This window comes from Bemisia tabaci, chromosome 1, assembly GCF_918797505.1.
Source record: "Bemisia tabaci chromosome 1, PGI_BMITA_v3".
Classification (NCBI taxonomy): Eukaryota; Metazoa; Arthropoda; class Insecta; order Hemiptera; family Aleyrodidae; genus Bemisia; species Bemisia tabaci.
The window spans coordinates 86,168,010-86,186,704 of NC_092793.1; the positions used below are offsets into that span (position 1 = coordinate 86,168,010).

The window sequence follows — 18,695 nt, forward strand, 5'->3', positions numbered from 1 at the left end:
TTTTCAGTTGATTTTAATTTTACACTGTATGCTCAAGGATTAGAGTATTAAAGAAATGGCATTCTATTCTTCTGTTTCTTCAGACACAAGTTTTCAAAAAATCTGGTCAACATAGCCCCGGTCTCCCCTAAACACGCCGATTGTTATCTGGTCTTATCCTGGTCAGGTGTTATCTCGTCCCGTCACACGTGTTTTGGCAGATTGGCGTCGGCCATGATGAATATTGGCGACGATGGAACGACTCCTCTAACAAAATGTTCACCTGTGCCGTAGTACCGTTTTTGAAGCGGGAAGCTCAAAAAACTGCAAATTTCTTACGCATATTGTGAAGTCATGAGTGCATTTCAGACTTTACCGATGCGCTCATCGTGATTTTTGAGACATTATTTATTAGAGACAACTCTTACTATTGCTGTCGCAAAAGTTTGCCACTGGCCCATTGCTAGTGTGTACCATTTTTTGATAGTTTGTCTCAATGCGAGCTATAACATCAGTGATTTAGACTCCATTTCTCATCCACTCATTTTCTATGTCATCACATCCTCCGCAAGACTTGTATTCACTTTGAACCTGATTTTTTTGGTTGATAATGGCTCAGTATGCTAAGCGTTTTACCTGAAAGTCAGCTTAAAGTTACATTCTTCGACATGGAGCTACACACAAATTTTGTGAAAATGCATGCCCTGACTCTGAATGAATGGATGTTGTTTAAAATCCTGAAGATGAAATTTGAGTACCTAGCTCTTCACTTCGTGTGTTCCCTTCTCGATTTCAATTAAATGGTTTCTAGTGACGGAAAGTAATTGTTCTTCCCTCTTTCTTGCAAATTATTCATTGAATTGAAATACCTACATAAGGCTCTTTCTAAGCTCCCCGGTATACTTCTATTATAAAAAAATCTGGGTCATATTTCCGAAATCTGATTGTAGCGGGCTCATTTAGAGACCATCATCTGTCGATAGCCTCAAATATTGTAATGGGTCGCTCGAGGGGGGGGGGGGGGGGGACACAGCTCAAACGGCGTAGCTCAGGGGACTCCTCCAGGGAAAATGCTAGGGAATACGCCAAATTCACGTAAACTCGAAAAACTACTTTATTCTCTCACACACACACACACACACACACACACACCCTCACACACACACACCCTCACCCTCACACCCACCCTCACACACACAAGCACACCCTCACACACGCGCGCGCGCACACACACACACACACACCCTACAACACAGGATCAACACCGAACGCTAGCCTGGTCCATCCACAAGAAAGAACCCCCTTCACCGGCCCGTCCGGATCTTTATAGCCTCGGGTCCACGTCCAGCAACCGACACACTTCTCGCTTAGTTTTCCCAAACAAATTGCCCAATTTCGGCTCCGAGGCGCGCCTCAAACAGTCAACACCACCAACAACTGTAAACAAATGGTCTTCCGCGCACATTTCCAGCCTCTCTCACACTCTGAGACCAAAGTCCACCGGCCCGAAAATGCGCGAAACCCACCTGCTCACTGCCACCGGTGGGTTTCTAGGCCTTTTTGCCCCAGGCATCACAACATTATGGAAGTCGGCCTAATAGGACGCTCAAACGAACTATGACAAAAAATAAACATTTTCATTGTTTAAATGGGAGAATTTGCAACTTCACCGCGTAATACAAAAAATGTGGGTCATATTTTCAAAATCTGAATAAAACGAGCTCATCTAGAGACAATTTCCTGTCAATAGCCGCAAAAATCAAGAAAATCGGCCAGGTAGAACGCTGGAATTAAGTGTTACCAGGAATGCAAATTTAGGAGGTCTCGGAGCTTATATATATGTATGATTGTAGATTATTTGAACTGAAGGATACAAAGAACCACTTTCGAATACGATCCAAACAGGGCCTCGTATAAGTTCACCCCCACCCCCAACTTTGGATCGGTTGCTTTCAGCCAAATAAAATTTTTACACCGATCTAAGGACGGAAGGAACTGCCGGTGAGCACTTTAAATATCGGAGGCGGTGGCCACAAACTCAAAATTTTCGAATGAAAATTTCAAGAAGAAAAAAAAGAAACTTTATGAGCTAAAATGGAAGTCTCTACGATATTCTTCACCGAGATATTTGTGACCAAAATTTTAAAAAAGCCCTGTTTTTAAAAAAATCGTGTGCGCTGATTACAAAATTCTAAGGAATTAAACTTATGATTCCAATGTTCAACATTGCAAAACCATCAAGAAAAATTGCAAATTTCGACATTGAAGGTCGCAGACCAGCCCCTTTGGCTACTCCGCGGGCAGCAACTCCCCCTACCGGCATGTAACATTAGAATCACAAGTATGGCTCCCTCAATCTGCGCTTACGATTTTTTGGAAACAGACCCATTGTAAACATTGATCGCGATTTTCTCTGCGGAATATATCGTACACCTCCACTTATGTAGTTTTGGTCCTCTTTTTGTAATCGCAATTAAAAATGGGGAACTCACTTTATTGGCATTTTTGAACCCCCCTTCCTATTCAATACTACTATGCAACCCAACCCACCCACTTATTAATTATATGCGTGATGCTTTATAGACTTTTCTCCCCCTCCCCACTCAAAATATCCCATAAATTGTAGGAGGAGAAGAACATACAGCTGGACAAAATTCAAAGTTTTTCATTAAAAAATAATGTGTCATAATAATTTTACTGATAAAGTTTAATACGTGAGGATGATATGAATGTCTCAATAATATGCTTCACAGACCAGTGAACGGCTGTAGTCACCTGGCAAGTACCTTGCATAAACTTTACCTAACTAATATTTAAAGGTTTTAAAGAAACAGTGACCATTAAATAATGATTTAATACTTTGCAAATACGTATTACAAGAAAAATTCTAAAATTAATAGCAATACAATCTCTGCATTTTTACCAAAGCAGTGGGACTCGCCAATTTTGAAAAAGTAAATCAAAATCCAGAGACAAAATGTTGTACCTAATCACTAATCACAGTTATTACTGATTGTTGGGGTTTTCCTGTGCGTAGCACGGGTTTCTTGCAAGTAAAATATAAAAAGGAATACTACTTCTTGATGGAGAATAGAAAAGACCAAGGAATACAATTCTTTCAGATGTACTGTTGAGTCTGTGTACAATGAATCTTTTGGGCGAGTTATTTTACATCGTTTGCTTTTCCTTTTTCGACTCTAATAAATCCTCAATTCTCATGCCGGAATCACACGCTGTATTTGGCAGCTGAATATGGAAGTCAATAGTCATCGCTCAACGGCGGAAATTTCGGAAATTCGAGTTATTTTCATACAAAGTATGCATCGTTACTGAATTTTGAACGCAACACGCAAAAAATTCAAGCATCGGGCCGATTACTTCCACATTCCAGCCACATTCAGCTTCCACTTTCAGCGTGTGATTCCGGCTTCAGTATAAAAAAAAAAAAAAAGTTGAGATAAGGTGAGGTCGGGTAACTGGCCGGAGGGGTAACTGGGCCATAACCTCTGTATTTCTACCCTATTGGTGCTAAAATTGTTTTTTATATTCTGTATACCTTCATTATGACGTAAGGCTCATAGAACATGTAAACATAACGTCAAGAGAGAGAGAGAGAGAAAAAAGAAGAAAAAATGGTGAAGTGCCGAAAATTGAACAGCTTTCTTTCTCTTTTCAAAACAACGCCGAAGGTGGTCCCGGAAAGAGCTTCAAACCTCACTCCAAGTAAATATTTTATTCAACATCAATATGTCCTCTTCATGTATGATGTATTTTGTAATGCGTGAGAAACTACAACATTATTGGATGAAAACACTGGCTGCAAAGGGTTGATGCCCAGTTGCCTTGAAAATTTCCCCTTCCTGGGGTAACTGGTCGCACCCATTCCAAGGTAACTGGGTAAGTGTCACCTGCAGTTCAAACTTTATTACCTAATCTTTTTTATTTCATTCCATTCAGTCAAAATATTATTCTTGAACCTCTTCCCCTTAATGAATTTAATAACACCTAAAGTTACTTTGCTTAAACAGGAAATTTTTTGCGCTTTACTTTACCGTAATCAGCCTTGCGGCTCACGTTTTTTTACTTCTTTTTTTTAAACTTTATTATCCTAAATCTTACTGAAACTGGCCAAGAAGTGTCCTGAAATATAATATACTTCTTGATAAGCAGTAATACTGAAAGTTCAAAGCATTAATTTAGAAGGAAATGTTTTTTTTTTTACCGTTATTCGCAATTCTCAGATTTGAAGGGTTTTTACCGCCAACTGTTACAACATCATTTTTAACCATTCAAACATTTTTATATAAAAATGACATTTTATTGAACCTTCATGAGAAGGACATCACCCTCTGGCCCATGAGAATTAAAAAATTAGGTGGGGGGGGGGGGGGGGTCCAGTTACTCCACGACGTTGGGTAACTGGGTCAAAAAACAGGACATTTTTGAAGTTTTGTGAGAAAAATTGATTCATGGACTTTTGACTCATCCTACATTTATACTAGGTGTTGTTATACTAGAAAAAAATAAAAAAAAAGTACCTGCTAATGATGGGGGAAAAAATCATGAAGTTGAAATTTTTAAATTTTTCTCCGAACTCTTGCCCAGTTACCCGAACTCACCTACCTGATGGGTTATTGCTGCATCTCATTGAAAACATATTCCAATTTTATTGCAATCCGATCGGCAACAAAACTGCCACATAATTGGTCGGTTTTTTACTCCTAGATCGGTCGATTATCGGCAATAAATTACCAATAAATAGCGAATCGATGGGATAATAAAATTGTAAATAAATTATCAATTTATCGGCAATCTTTTTTCAAATTTGCTTTACGGATATTCATTGGTTTGAAATAGCTATTATCTCTTATATAGGTAATTCACAACTAACAAACCCAGCATGCAGTAAAGATCTAAATGATGTCAATATTAGTCAGGATTAAGTAACATCTTTTGTTCAGCGGAATGAAAGAAAAAATTAAGCTGTATTTTAGGGTAAAGGGGTATAGCCCAAAGACATAAAGACGGAGGGCTAAAAGCAAAGAATGAAGCTTCTTTTCAACCACCTCTACTATTGGCTAGAGGATTGGCGGCGAAATCGGGACAAGTTTGAATTCAAATATAGGGAGGGAACTTAATAAAATAATTGCGGAAACAAAGTATTCTAGGTTGATTTTTGCCCAAATTCACTTACCCACTCATATTTCTTTAACTTTAGGTTAGCTTTGGTCCGTCGTCGACCGATTAATTTCATTTGGGAGTAACGGTCATCTAGCACTGTAACGGCCTGTTTGAACCTGCAGAACCACCATGAGCAGAAGAAAAACTAACTTTATCTGAGATTACTGCCTGTTACTGAGCAAAAGTAGGTGTATTATATTAGGACGCAGACCGAACTTTCTTAGTATATTCGTTTTAGGAATTTAAAATACGTTTCAAAGAAGAAATGTGGAAAAATCAAGAGGACAAGTTCAAATCAAATTTCCGTTTGCCGCCATGGATTCCCGCGCTCATTTACACACTCACACAAGCGCGCAGCGCCGAACCTAAAGACTCTAGCCGAACCTAGCTTCACTTTTTCCCCGTGCTTTTATTAGATACGAGCACTCCGTCTTTATGTCTTTGGTATAGCCATTCCGCAATAAAAAACACAAATGACATACTTCTTTTCAAAATTACAGATCTTATCCTTTGGAACTTACACCGAATGATCTTGTTACGTTGGAAATGAATTACATATAAAACATACAAACACCTTGATATAGTTTCAAACAATCGTTTTCAAGCAGTCCATTTGCAATATTTTTACTAATCGGGCTCTGCTCAAACCCCTGCCATGGCCTCTCTTGGATAGTTACTCTGAGAGTACTTACCTTTTCCAAATTAATTTGGAAAATATCTAGCGTATCCTAGTTTTGGCATTTGGTTAAATTTTGCACTACTCTTGAACATCGCAGTCAATATTCCTAGGGGTTAGCCTATCCTAACCAGCCTGAAGTTAGCCAATCATCGATGATGCGAGGACGAAGGCACCAGCGTTTTATTGATGAGTCACCGAGGCAAAATATGATTTTACTGTACTCTATCTGCGCTAATGTTCTCATCGCATAAGTAGGAAGTCACTAGGGTTGTTAGGTGCTTTGCCTTTGAGCTCGTGCCTGACGCGCGCGTCGATGATGTTTTTATCCATACGTAGTAAAAAATATACATCTAGCGAGACACGCCACCATTACAGTCAACAACGAAGAATGTACGGTTGCTACCGCTGAACTTTCCCATGAAGGATCGGATAAAGCTGTGAACAAAAATGAATAAAATTAGAAAAGGTCCTAGTGGGTACCTACGCCCTTTTTTGTTATTTAGTGCACTTTATTATTTACAGTAAGAAAACCAAAAGTCACAGTGTGCCATCGTATATGACCGACGTATGTGTTTCCTATTCGCGGGTAATTTTCAGCTTGGTTCAAGGGAAATTGTGGAACCGGCGAAATCGAAAAGCTTTGTACCGTATCAAAGTTGCTGCGCCAAATTTTTCAGCTCGGATGAGGCAATAATGATAGGGTGTTTCAAGCGTGAAAAGTAGGTACCGAAATATTATAGTCCGCTGTGTGTACGATCCAAAAATGGACAAAACCTCCTTGATCCTTTTGATTGGAAATTGCCGCTTTCAGGGATCATTCTTATGGTGTGTCCAGTGTCTTATGTGTTTTGCTTTTAGAAGGGGAAGCACTCTGGGGCCCGTGTAGGAACCAAGACGGTGACCGGTATAAAGATGGCCACATAGCGTTTTTTAGGCGCGCTATATCTCGGAAACTACTTGTCGATTTTTGTTTTCTTTTCATAATAAAGCTAGAATAATTCTAAAGAAATCTACCGCATACATTTTTTCCCCTAAGCCACATAAGAATGGTCATCAGGAAAAGTTCAAAAATTTGAAATTTCACAGAAACTTTTAAGTTTCAAATATTTAAAATACTAATTAAACTACTTACGTACTTCTAATTATGTAAACACACAACAAAATTGTTTTTTACCTTCGCCCAGTTAGCAGGATTCTTCTCCGTCATTTATTTTCTGGAGCCACTCTGGAGAGCTGTCCAGGGGCGGCGATTGTTACGCGTAGATGAGGCGCCTAAGAGGCGGCTCCGCGGGGCATGCTGTGCCTAGGTTATACGGTATACCCAGAGTTAAGAAATTTCATGAAAGATTATAAAAAGAAATTTCATAATGAAATTTCATGAAATTTCGTGAAATTTCATTTAACACGCAGAATTCAGGATTAAACCCTTGAAACTTATGAATCTCCTTAAGTTCATTTATAGGCACGTGGTAAACTGTGAAAGGGAACTTTAGAAATGCCCAGAAAGTTGAGTAAAACAGCAAAAACATAATTTTGAATTTTTTATCTTAAATTTTGGTTGAACACACAGCCGTACCGGTTGAACACCAAAATAAATTTTACGGCTAAAGTAAGACGTTAGCTTTCATATTTGGAGCAAAACAAATTTCTTGACTATAAAGAATCCTACTACCCCCTAATAGTATATCGTTCTTTTTTGGTACAAAAGGGAGGGATCTTGAACTATCTTTGAAACAATTTAAATGATTTTTTCATTTGTCTCTGATTTTTTCAAAAATTAACAGTTTGAAATTTGAGGTTGCCGGCCAGGTTGGCCTAGTGGTCAGCGCGTCTGACCCTAGGCCAATAGGTCCCGGGTTCGAATCCCGGTGGTGGCGACAAATTTTCATGGAACTGACGAGTGGATCTGCAGAAACAGATTCCACTCGGCCTTAATCCCTGAAAATTTGAAAGCCTGGAGCATGGATGTGCCTAAATCCCATGATGTCTAAGGACAATAAATACTGTCTATCGATGGCTGTAGGTTCCAACGGAATATAAGCCACTAAACCAGCAAAAAAAAAAAAAAAAAAAAAAAAAAAAAAATTGAGGTTAGGGTCCCCGGTCCCCCTCCCCATGATGAGCCAGAACTGCCAAATAAAGAGAAAGAGTAGTCAAGAGAAGACCAGAAGTGAAGAGGTGAGAGAAGACCGCGCTCCAATAACTGGTCTAATTGACGAATATTATTCTCTTTGAAAATAAAAACAAATTCTGTTAGAAAAAATAAGCATTTGTGACATTTTGTCGGTCGAAAGAAATTTCATTGGGAAAAAAGAAATTTCATGAAATTTCTTGTGAAATTTCATTCGATGAAATTTCTTTTAGCAACTCTGGGTATACCGCGGGTCCGCGTCAGGTTTTACCCCGCTCTTGGATGTGGCGCGGAGAGATGGGTTTCCCACTGCGAGAAGCGCCCTCTGTCCCTCTCCCCCTGGTCCATCGGGTATGCGCAGCGCATCGCCTATCTCTTCTCTTGTCTTATCTCTATTTAACCCGCGCCGCAACATGTTCGTGTATGTGCATGTGCATCTGTCATGCTATGCTATCCACTTTGCCCGTTGGCATGTGAATATGATTAAAGTGTAGTTCATTCTCATTCAAGTACCTGTGTAATGTAATTCGTAATTTCACAAATGTGTGGTTCGGCTCATAGATACCTACCAGTCTCATTACTATTTTGTGGATCTGTGGTTTTGTTTCGTGATGATTGGTTTGCTACCATGGGGTAAATCCTCGAAAGAACTCAATTCTATGTGCTCCTGGCTCCTTCAGAGGCCGCGAGAATTCTTTGGTTCTGTATTGTGTGTCTTTTTTCTCTTTAATTCTCAATTGAATACACCGGTTAATGCAACTTTAAGTGCTCAGTGATTTAGAAGCCTCTGGCGTGAACATCTTCATCTGATCTTCCTAACCTAAACTGCGGTACATGGTACATAACATAACACAATCATACTCGTTGAAATCTGATTAGGAAAATTTTCTGGCTTTGTAAGTTTCCATGTGCATCAGTTATTACCTTTTACCCAAGCTCTTTAGGAGTAATGACTGTATCTATGTTTCTCTATAGGCACTAATTCCATTGTTCTTATGGTTTTCAACAACTCCTCTTTGGTCATTATTTCATAAGTACGTACATGGTGTTCTTCTTAAGATAGTTCATGGTAATGTCATCAAATCGTTATCACATTCAGGTAATGAGAGCAGGAAGAAAGAGCCGTAGTAGGTATTTCAGTTATAAGCAACACAGCTTGCGGCCTGACGTTTTCTTTCAGCACTGCAGGCTAGGCTCTGTTCGCGTTAGTGAACAAGAATCATTACCGAAATTCTTAAAATGATAATGGGGCACTCATCAAAATTTAGCCCGCACACCAAAATTAAGTTGCGTCTTCTCTTAAATTGCTTCATTGAAGTATATTCCCAAGATACAGAAGCAGTGGGAGTAGAGCCTGCTCACTAGATCAGAGTCATCGTATGTCGAGAAAAATGTCAATCTCTGCTCAGTTCTGAATCAGCACTACTTAACAGGTTAATTCATGCAGTCAGATGGCATTTTAGGTACTGGTGGGTGGTGACAATAAACAATACTTTACTTTAGTCTCAATTTGTGATGGCTTTTGTTCTAAGCCTATAATCGCAAAGAATGCCCTTGATGAGAGTTAATCAATGCCTGTATGACGATGGATGTAAATCTATCGGTCTGTTATGTTCTGTGTTCTGTCATTTTCTCACGTTAAATCTAGTGTACTTCGGTGTGGTTTCTCCTTGAAATGGCAGCTCTTTGAGCAGAAAAATTTGATTAAGGTATTATGTCATATTCAGGGGTGTTAAAACTGGCGTGCAATATATCGCAATGATTCAGTCAAATATCTCGGCAGATTTTTGGTTCTTAGTCGATAAAGAACAACAGCCCCAGGGCATGAGCCTTAAATATAATTTAATCCATAAAATTGGCCAAATTCAGAGAAATGAAAGCAGGATCCTTTTTGGAGAAAACTTTGCATTGAATACAGTTATCGCTAACTCCATCGAATGCAAGGTTTTTTTTTTCAAAAGAGATCTTGCTTTAAATTCTCTGAATGTTGCCAATATTTTGGTTTAAAATGATTCTTCATTTTCACGGGCAACTGTTCTTTTTTTGGGAAAAAAATTCGAGATGTGTCAAGATACTTGATTTAATCAATGCGATATTTTGCAGTCTAGTTTAACCACCCCAGAAATCATGACAAATAACATCAATTTGAGCATTTTCACAATCCTGGAGGTAAAGAGAAGGAAATACTTAAGTACCTCAAGCAGATTGCTCAATGTGCCTGGACACAGCTAATAGAAGACACAGATTCAGTGATCACTTTGACGATAACCATGAGTTTCTGTTTTCTTCATTACTCAAGCGAGTATGATTTTAATGGAAATGTAGGCCGAGATTGACATCTGATATGGCAAGAATTAGGTAAAGCTAAGAAGTGTTGCAATTTTAAGAGTCAGATTACGTATTCAGAAATGATTAGGAAATGCAAGGAAAATCAAGGATAATGGTACTATATGTAGGTAATGTAAATCAGGATCTGTAGTTACTCATCATCCTCATTGTATTAAGATCTGCTCTATTGTATGATCCGTGGCAAGTAAGATGAAGAATGATGAAATTACATCAAATCAAAATGTGAATGTCTTCTTATCAATGGACAGCTGTTCGTATAAGATTTTTAACAGAATCTGACCGTTGGATCCAAACTCAAACCAGGCAGACTTTGTTAAAATTCATTTCGCAGTTGTTGAATTCATCAGTCTACTTCGCTTGTTAAAACCACTTTGAGTTTTGCAGGTGAGTTGCATCATTTACTTATCCATTTTATGTTGCATGTCCAGAGCTCGACAAGTTAAGGTCTTCCGTTGCAGTGAAACCCATGGCATCAAGTATATTTTAAAAGCTCATGCATACCCTCCTAATAGAATAACAAAGTTTTCATCTTGCAGGTTTAATACGCAAGCATTTAATGATGAATCAAAATTAGGGGTAAGGACCATTGAGACCATTCACCTCTTACATAGCCTAGGGAGGGAGCATTGTCAAGGAAATTTTTGGAGGGAGGGGGGTGGGGAGCAAATTCCTTATACATCTTTTATAGGTATAAAATATATATTTATACCTATAATACATGTAGAAAAAAGCGCAAAGTAATATAAATTTTATACCTATAATATAGGTAGATTATAGGTATAAAATAGGTATATCTTACTCTATAGTATAAAATATATTTATAATATAAGTATGAAAAAATCTATAAAATATGTATATTATGAGTATAATATATGGGAGTTGTGCTACTAGGGTAAGCGAGCACAAAATTGAGTAAGTAGACTTTAGGGATGAGCAAGTTTTCAAAGCAGTTACTTGCATAGAAGGCAACATCTTTTTTAATAATCATGGTTTCCTCCCAAGGAATGCTCGAGAAAAATGCGTTATTTCCTTTTCTAAACAATCTTTATTAAATTAGGGAGAAGGAGTGTTGTGGCATGGAAGAGGCCTGGAAAAAAAAATACTGTAAATACCCGCACCAACTTGGAGACCTCTTACATCCAACACTAGCCGCTTCCTAATTTAAAAAAGTCCGAAATGAAGAATTAACTACAAAGAAAAGTAAATGAACGGATTTTTCCCGTGCATTTCTTGGGAAAACATTAAGATTGCACGGGTCCGACCGAGATTCCACTGGGCCATGAGAGGAGGCCGGCTAAACCCGCGCCAGCGATGTCTCTCCGCGGCCTCTCTTGGTTGCCCGTGGGAGCGGTCTCGGGAGGCGTGCTGGACACTCTCTCCAACCGGCTAAAGTCGCGGAACTACGAGCAGGTAGAGTCTCTCTCCCGCGCGCGTCGGAGAAACCTGATTTTTCTCCGCGCCACACGCAGGATGCGGGTTGGTTCCCAATCTTGCTAACTGGGCGGTTAGTAGCGGCGATGGAAAATTATCTCACATTTAATTGGATATCAAAACCATTTTTTTACGTTAATCAATGCACCCACTAGGACATTTAAACGAAACGTTACGGTGAGCGGCGCGCGGTGAAAACTCAACACCTACGGGCAATAAACGTGCTACGCAAGTCATTACCGCGCTATATCTTGGCACATTCTCGTCCAATTTTCATTAGATGGGGCTTTTTCAAAAGCTATAAGTACTCAAATGTATCAAGTCTGGTGGATATATTTGTGGATTTCAATGGATTTTTCCTAGTATTCTTCAAAATAACCGAAAATTTTCAAATTGTCCAAAATTTACAACGGCAAATTATTTTCAATCGGCCGGTGAAGGGGCAAACCTCCATTGCACTGTTCTATGAAAATACAAGTTGCTTTAGCTCGGTGCGCTGATAATGTTGCATGGTGTCAACAAACCCAAAATCTGATCACGGATCAAGAATTGTTGACGTCGTGCTCAGGCAGTAAAACGCAAAAATGTGCCCTGGTCATGGTGTCAACGATCACGGTGTCAACAAACAAAACAATATCTTAATTGTGAGTAAAATTAAAAAATTAAGTGTGCAGGAGAGGTTTGAGTCACGTATAGGTGGATTAGGTTAGTTTAGGACAGGACATGTACGGTTAGATTAGGTAGGTAAGGTTAAAGTTAGGTAGGGTAAGGTCGGGGAAAGTTGAGTTCTGTGAAAGTGAGTTAGGTCTTGTAAGGTAAAGTTGGGTAAGGTTGTTAGTTTAGGTTAGGTAAGATTAGGTTAGAGTAAATGACACAAGAAAAACAAGACTTAAAATTTGAAAGATGTTGTAGAGGGAAGTTTTAAGTTTCGTTAACGTCGTGATCGTTGACACCGTGATCATCTTTCGTAAGGGTCAGAATTTTTCATTTTTGGATGATCATGGTGTCAACAAAAACTTAGAAAAACTGTTTGTTGACACCGTAATTATTGACACCATGCCATGGACCAATAGAATAAATAAGGACTCCCAACTCCCTATGCTACCCTGTGTTAAAAACCGTCAACGCGCGCTCGCAGCGAACCTGGCAGAGGGTGCGGTGAACTAACGCCGCAGCGGTCCACGATCGTACCTCTATAGTATGTTATTCCATGCAATGTTCTTTGTTTATCTATGATTTATTTATTTGTGTAGATACTTTAATACATTTTACTTTCGCAAACTAATGAAATTGTATAGATACATACCTTCGGCAGAGGTCAATGCGAAAGACTTTGATTTGAAGTATCTTATCAAAACACGAGCAAAGATGATTCAGTCAACTTCTGACGCAGAATCAAAGAGACTTGCTAATAATCAAATTAAAGGTAATGCTTGAAGTCAAGTATCTTTGATTTTGTGACACTCAGTTGATTTTTATCAGTACAACACTATTTCTCACTAAAAAGATTTCACTTAACAGAGAGGTGCCTTCGGCTAAAAGTACAATCCTGATTCCTGCTGCACACTACATACACACTTCCTTTGGCTTTCTCAACAGCAGTTGCTGCTGAGTAAAACGGTTAGAAATAACACTTCACATTAATACCAGTTTATGTACACGAAGACTGACGAAGATTGAAATGAAAATGGGAAACTTTTCACACTAAACTCTTCAAAACTGCAGGGCGACCACGAGGATACGAGGATCTAGAAACTTCTATGAGCACTACTGAGTGATAAGCCTAAATAGGTGGTGCATGGAAATATAAACAGGAAGACCCAATCATCGGTTTAGTTCACTACACCCTCTGCCAGGGAGCGCTGATGTCAGCGCTAACCGGAGTTGGGGGTCCTTATTTATTCTCTTGGTCCATGACCATGCTACATACGTAATCTAGAGTACCTTTATAGACAGAGTATGGCCATTTCTGTTCCGGTTTTTCATTGGTCGCGTGAAAATGGGCTGACACGATGTTCTTACGGCCGTAAATAAACAAACAAGATGGCTGTTATCAGCAAGCAAGATTGAGGTTATGCACATCGTACATCCTCCTGTGATAAAGGTGAAAGGCGATTTAACAATGTTTTCATGTGCTTTTCGTGTGTTATTCGTAGACATGCTAGTTTAAATTGTTACTGCCGCATAATTAAAATTTTTGTCAAATTTAGCTTCTTATCGATGTTAAGGTGAGCCGCCATTTTGTTTGTTTATTTACAGCCGTAAGAGCATCATGAAGCCTAAAAACTCGTTGACCAATCAAAAAGCGGAACAGTTTTCCTGTAGTAAAAAGATACGAATGGCCATACTCTGTCTATAAAGATACTCTAACGTAATCAACGCTTGTTCTGCTATCCCAACGAACTACACCTTTAGAATGGCTGACCAGTGTTAGAGACCCGGAACGTTTTGAAGTTGATATAGGTTAGGTTTACTTGGGCTCACACAGCAGGCTGCCATCTAAACCCATGTCAGACGCTGCCCACATTTTGCCGAATATTGTTGAATAAAGTGATAGCAATGAAAAGATTGCTGAACAATCGCACCTCAAAAGGTTTTCTTTACTCAAAAAATAGGAACTTTGAAAGAAAACCTCAAAAAAATGTTTACAAAGGTTGAAATTTTCACATGTAATCCTTATGGGCAAGACGCAGCAGAAATGGAGATTGAGGTTAGCTATACTTGGGCTCCCACCCCCCTCCTGCCTTCAAAAACCGGCCCATGCGCGTTACGCAGGTTTGCTATCTCGCGGCCATTCTAGAGGTGTAGTTCGTTGTGCTATCCGGAGACTTCGCCTCCTGGACCCCTGCGCTGTATTCGCTGTACGCGAGCATAGAGGAAAAAAAGGAGGTGTGCGCATTTCTGGTATCTCGGATTTTTTTATGACGTAGCTCGGTACGGACGAGTTTTATAATCAATTTTCATGGAAATGGTGTCGTTTATGGAAAGGAGTCATTCTATATTAAGTGTTTGAAATTATATCAATTGAAGCAAAAAATCGAACGCTATGATCCGTTTCTCATACTCATCGAATTTCGGATTTTAATGGAATATCGACGCCATCTTGTACCGATCTACGTCACGGGGTAAACAATCCTTAAGTTTCGAAAACCTCCTTTATTTCTCCCAGTCATTAACTGGAGAGAACTTCCTTTCCTTCCTTTCGATCTGACCATTTGTACTATTTAAAAGTCTGGAAAAACTCGAAACGAGCAGGGGGTTGTGTCATTTTTTTTTTTTTTTTTTTTTGGATGTGTTTAAATGGGGAGTTTTATGACTATATCAAACGCTTCTTTAATGTATCATTCATATAAACTTCGAAGGATTCTGCCTTTTTCTATTTCACTCGAGGGGAAGTGTCCCCTCCCGGACTCTCTTCCCCACCCGGTGACTGACGCTGCGCTGTGCTGAACGGTTCAGCCTGAACCTTTCCCCTACGTCTGACCGTTCCCCACTCCTCTGTCAATCGAACCATATGCCACCGCTTACGTATTGTCGCTCGCCCACCCAGGTACCTAGCGGCCAGCGGTCAGTTGATGATGAATCTCGCTCATGCTCCTATGCAGCTACGCATTGATTACGCCAGCTACAGTGGACTCTCGATAATTCGAAATTGAAGGGAATCGGCTTTTTCTTCGAATTAGCGAGGTTTCGAAATAAAGAGAGTTCGAATTAAAGAGATTCCATGTAGAAAAATTTCGAATTAGAGAGGTTCGAATTATAGAGGGAAGGCGCCATCTGAATTCGAATTATAGAGGGGCAAATGGACGGATTCACGCCTAAAGGTCTTTAGCTCAAAGGTGAAGCTCTTTCAGACACCCAGGAACATGAACAGTTGACTTCGAATTGTAGAGGGAATGTACCGTCTTATTTCGAATTATAGAGGGAGGGCCATACTTACTTCCCACATTTCGAATTACAGAGAGAATTTTCGTCGCAATTTCGAATTATAGAGGGCCAAGCCAGCTTTAAAATTTCGAATTAACGAGGGGAGAAAAATACATTGATTTTCTTCGAATTATCGAGAGATTTTCAAGGGAAACAGACTTTCCTTCGAATTAACGAGGTTTTCGAATTATCGAGGTTCGAATTATCGAGAGTCCACTGTAATTACTTTCTAATAATTAGAATTTCTTCGATAATAGTTTTCTTTATTTATTCGAATGTATTTTTTTCTCTGTTCTACTGTGATTTCCTTGGTTCTCTACTGTGTTTTTCCTAAATCTCTGAGTCAGAAATCTGAAGCACTTCGGTATGCACCGAGTACTTCAGATGAGTGACCTGAAACCTTCGGTATATACCGAACTACTTCAATTGTCTGACCCGAACCTCGGCAGATGGACCTTAACTTTTCGGATGCATGATCCGAAAACTTCAGAGATCCATATGATCTCAGCTTCGGGTTCCATGCACAAATTTTTTTCTCCGTGTTTCCTTTTAGGGGACGCAACTAAAATTTCAGTAAATTCTTTTCAGAAAAGTAAAGAAAAGAAAAGAAAAAAAAAGTGGCTAACGATGGTTCCTCACCTTCATGTGGTGTTGGCTGTTTTTACTAAGTGGGAACCGTCCATTTTAAGATATAGTCTATTTCTTGCCCTGCCATTATTATTCTACAAGTTAATTGTGGAGTGAGAATTTCATAATGTTTTCTATGAAATCTTCAAAATATAGTGATAAAAAATTTGCAACTACTACAAAATCGGCTCGCTCCGCGAGCCGAATGTCACTCGCGTAGCGAGTGACCGGGGGTCCAGGGGGCGTAGCCCCCGGCTAGGCGTGACGGGCGCGCGAAGCGCGCCCAGAACGGCTAGTAAGGGAGTATAATTCCTCAAAACAAACCTACGTTTTTCATACTTCGAACTCTTGATTTTGCTGGCCAGGTTGTACCGACCTACGGCACAGAGGGTAAACTATCCTCAAGATGCAAACACCTCCTTTTCTTCTCAATGATACGCGAGTGATTTTCCAACCCAAATTTTGCTGTCATTAATAAATACTAGGGGGCCATGCCCCCTGGCCACTACGCGGCCCAACCCCCAGAGGACGCTTCGCGTTCTCTTAGGCCCGCATCGACAAAAGAACGACCAACAAAAAAAATGAAAAGATTTTCATACTTGACTCTCATTTATCCAATCTCCCTCTGGCCGGGAGCAATTGGACCAATAAGAATCGAATGAAAAACTCGGCATTTATTTCAAACTTCACGCCAAGACTTACACGAGACGGGACGGGGCGTTTCGTCGCTTTTGGATAGTCGGTAGCAAAGGAGCATACCCCCGATTCACTTACCCTACTAACAGACCAAGATTAAACATTTCCCGCTTACTTCAATTTTCCACTAAGTTTGAAATTCCCGCCATTTTTCATTCAGCTTTCTGGTCTCCTCTAGAGTCCCTTTATACCCAGAGTTATACGACAACTCACTTTTGGTTGGGCTGAAAGTGGCCTAAAAAAAAAATCCAATTCTGATTGGTTCTCGCTCATGGCATCACAAACGAGTGCACCAAGATGGCGGTGACTCGAATGTGAACAAAAATAATGAAAATATTACCTAATTGTGATTTATCAAGAGTAAATTGTTATTTCCATCGGTCCAAAATGAATAGATTAAGAAATTATTCACAAACCAATCTCGTTTTCTTTTTAATTGATCAATTTTGTTGATGTTGTTGTTTTTGGATGACAGACATTGCAGGATTCCTTATCCTTATTCCTCAATATCGTACATTTGGACGCACTCGTTTGTGCCTCCATGGCCAGCCAAGGCCGGCTGCCAGTCAGCTGATAATCGAGTTGTCTTAACTCTGGGTATGAAAGGACTCTAGTCTCCTCTAGTATAAAAAAATCTCGGTCCTATTTTCAAAGTCTGATTACAGCGGGCTCATTCAGGGACTATCACCTGTCGATTACCGCAAAAATCATGGAAATCGGCTCAGTAGAACGCCCAAACGAACTATGACAAAAAATAAAAAATTACATTGCTTAAATGGGAGGATTCGAAACTTTACCACGTAATATAAAAAAAAAAAAACATGGGTCAAATTTTCAAAATCTAAATAAAGCGGGCTAATATCTAGAGACAATTGCATGTCGATAGCCGCAAAAATCATGAAAATCGGTTCGGTAGAACACTGGAACTAAGCGTTACCAGATACGCAAATTTAGGAGGTCTCTGAGCTTATATATATGATTGCACTTCTTTAAGGACGATATTTTTTGATATAATATTACCAGTAATTAATCGTAAATGTACGTATGTTCTTGTCATCGACTGTTCAACAATTAGTCGTATTCCATACTTGATAACTCCTGTGAAACATTCAGACTCCTTCAAAGCAAAACAACCAGTCAACTTTATTTCATGTGGATGTACCTAAGTCGCATATTTCAAAACCATACACATTTTCACCGGAATCTTAAGAGCCTCCCTCCCCTCATCGACAGTAATCCGCCCTGTTGAAACTGCGGTTCATTCTTGATTGGTCTGGTATTATAGATATTACTTCCCTGCTAAACCTATGTGTAATGTTAGGTATATACTAAGGAGTCATTTACTAGTATACCTAATGTGATATGCACATAGAATCACTTTATGCTGTAATGCTAGCAATACACTAGCATGAAACAAGTTATACGATCATCAGTGTAATGCTAGCATTATTCATACAAGTATTAAATCAGTTACACACTCGTAAGTTTAAAACTACAAAAACCCTCTAAAACATTTTCGGGTAAAAAATCTGGTCGAGGAAATTGACGTGTTACATCTTAACCAAAAACATTCCCTTTCACCCATTCAAGAAGGTGATACTAACTATATGAGATAGGCAAAAACCTCTCTTAAATTCTCAGGGTCCACCAAGACCAAATATGTCCAAAAACTTACTTTAGGGTTTAAAAAAAAAA

General features: G+C 39.4%; 1 protein-coding gene across 1 annotated transcript in view; it reads right to left on the reverse strand.

The window, feature by feature from the left end:
• Positions 1 to 2,813: 2,813 nt before the first annotated feature.
• The window catches only part of LOC109031665 (angiotensin-converting enzyme), a 115,649-nt gene continuing 99,767 nt past the window's right edge, over positions 2,814 to 18,695 (reverse strand). The window contains exon 14 of the mRNA XM_072296650.1: positions 2,814 to 6,274. Coding sequence (XP_072152751.1) covers positions 6,162 to 6,274 — 113 coding nt within the window. The 3' untranslated portion in view covers positions 2,814 to 6,161. The remainder of the gene's footprint in view (positions 6,275 to 18,695) is intronic.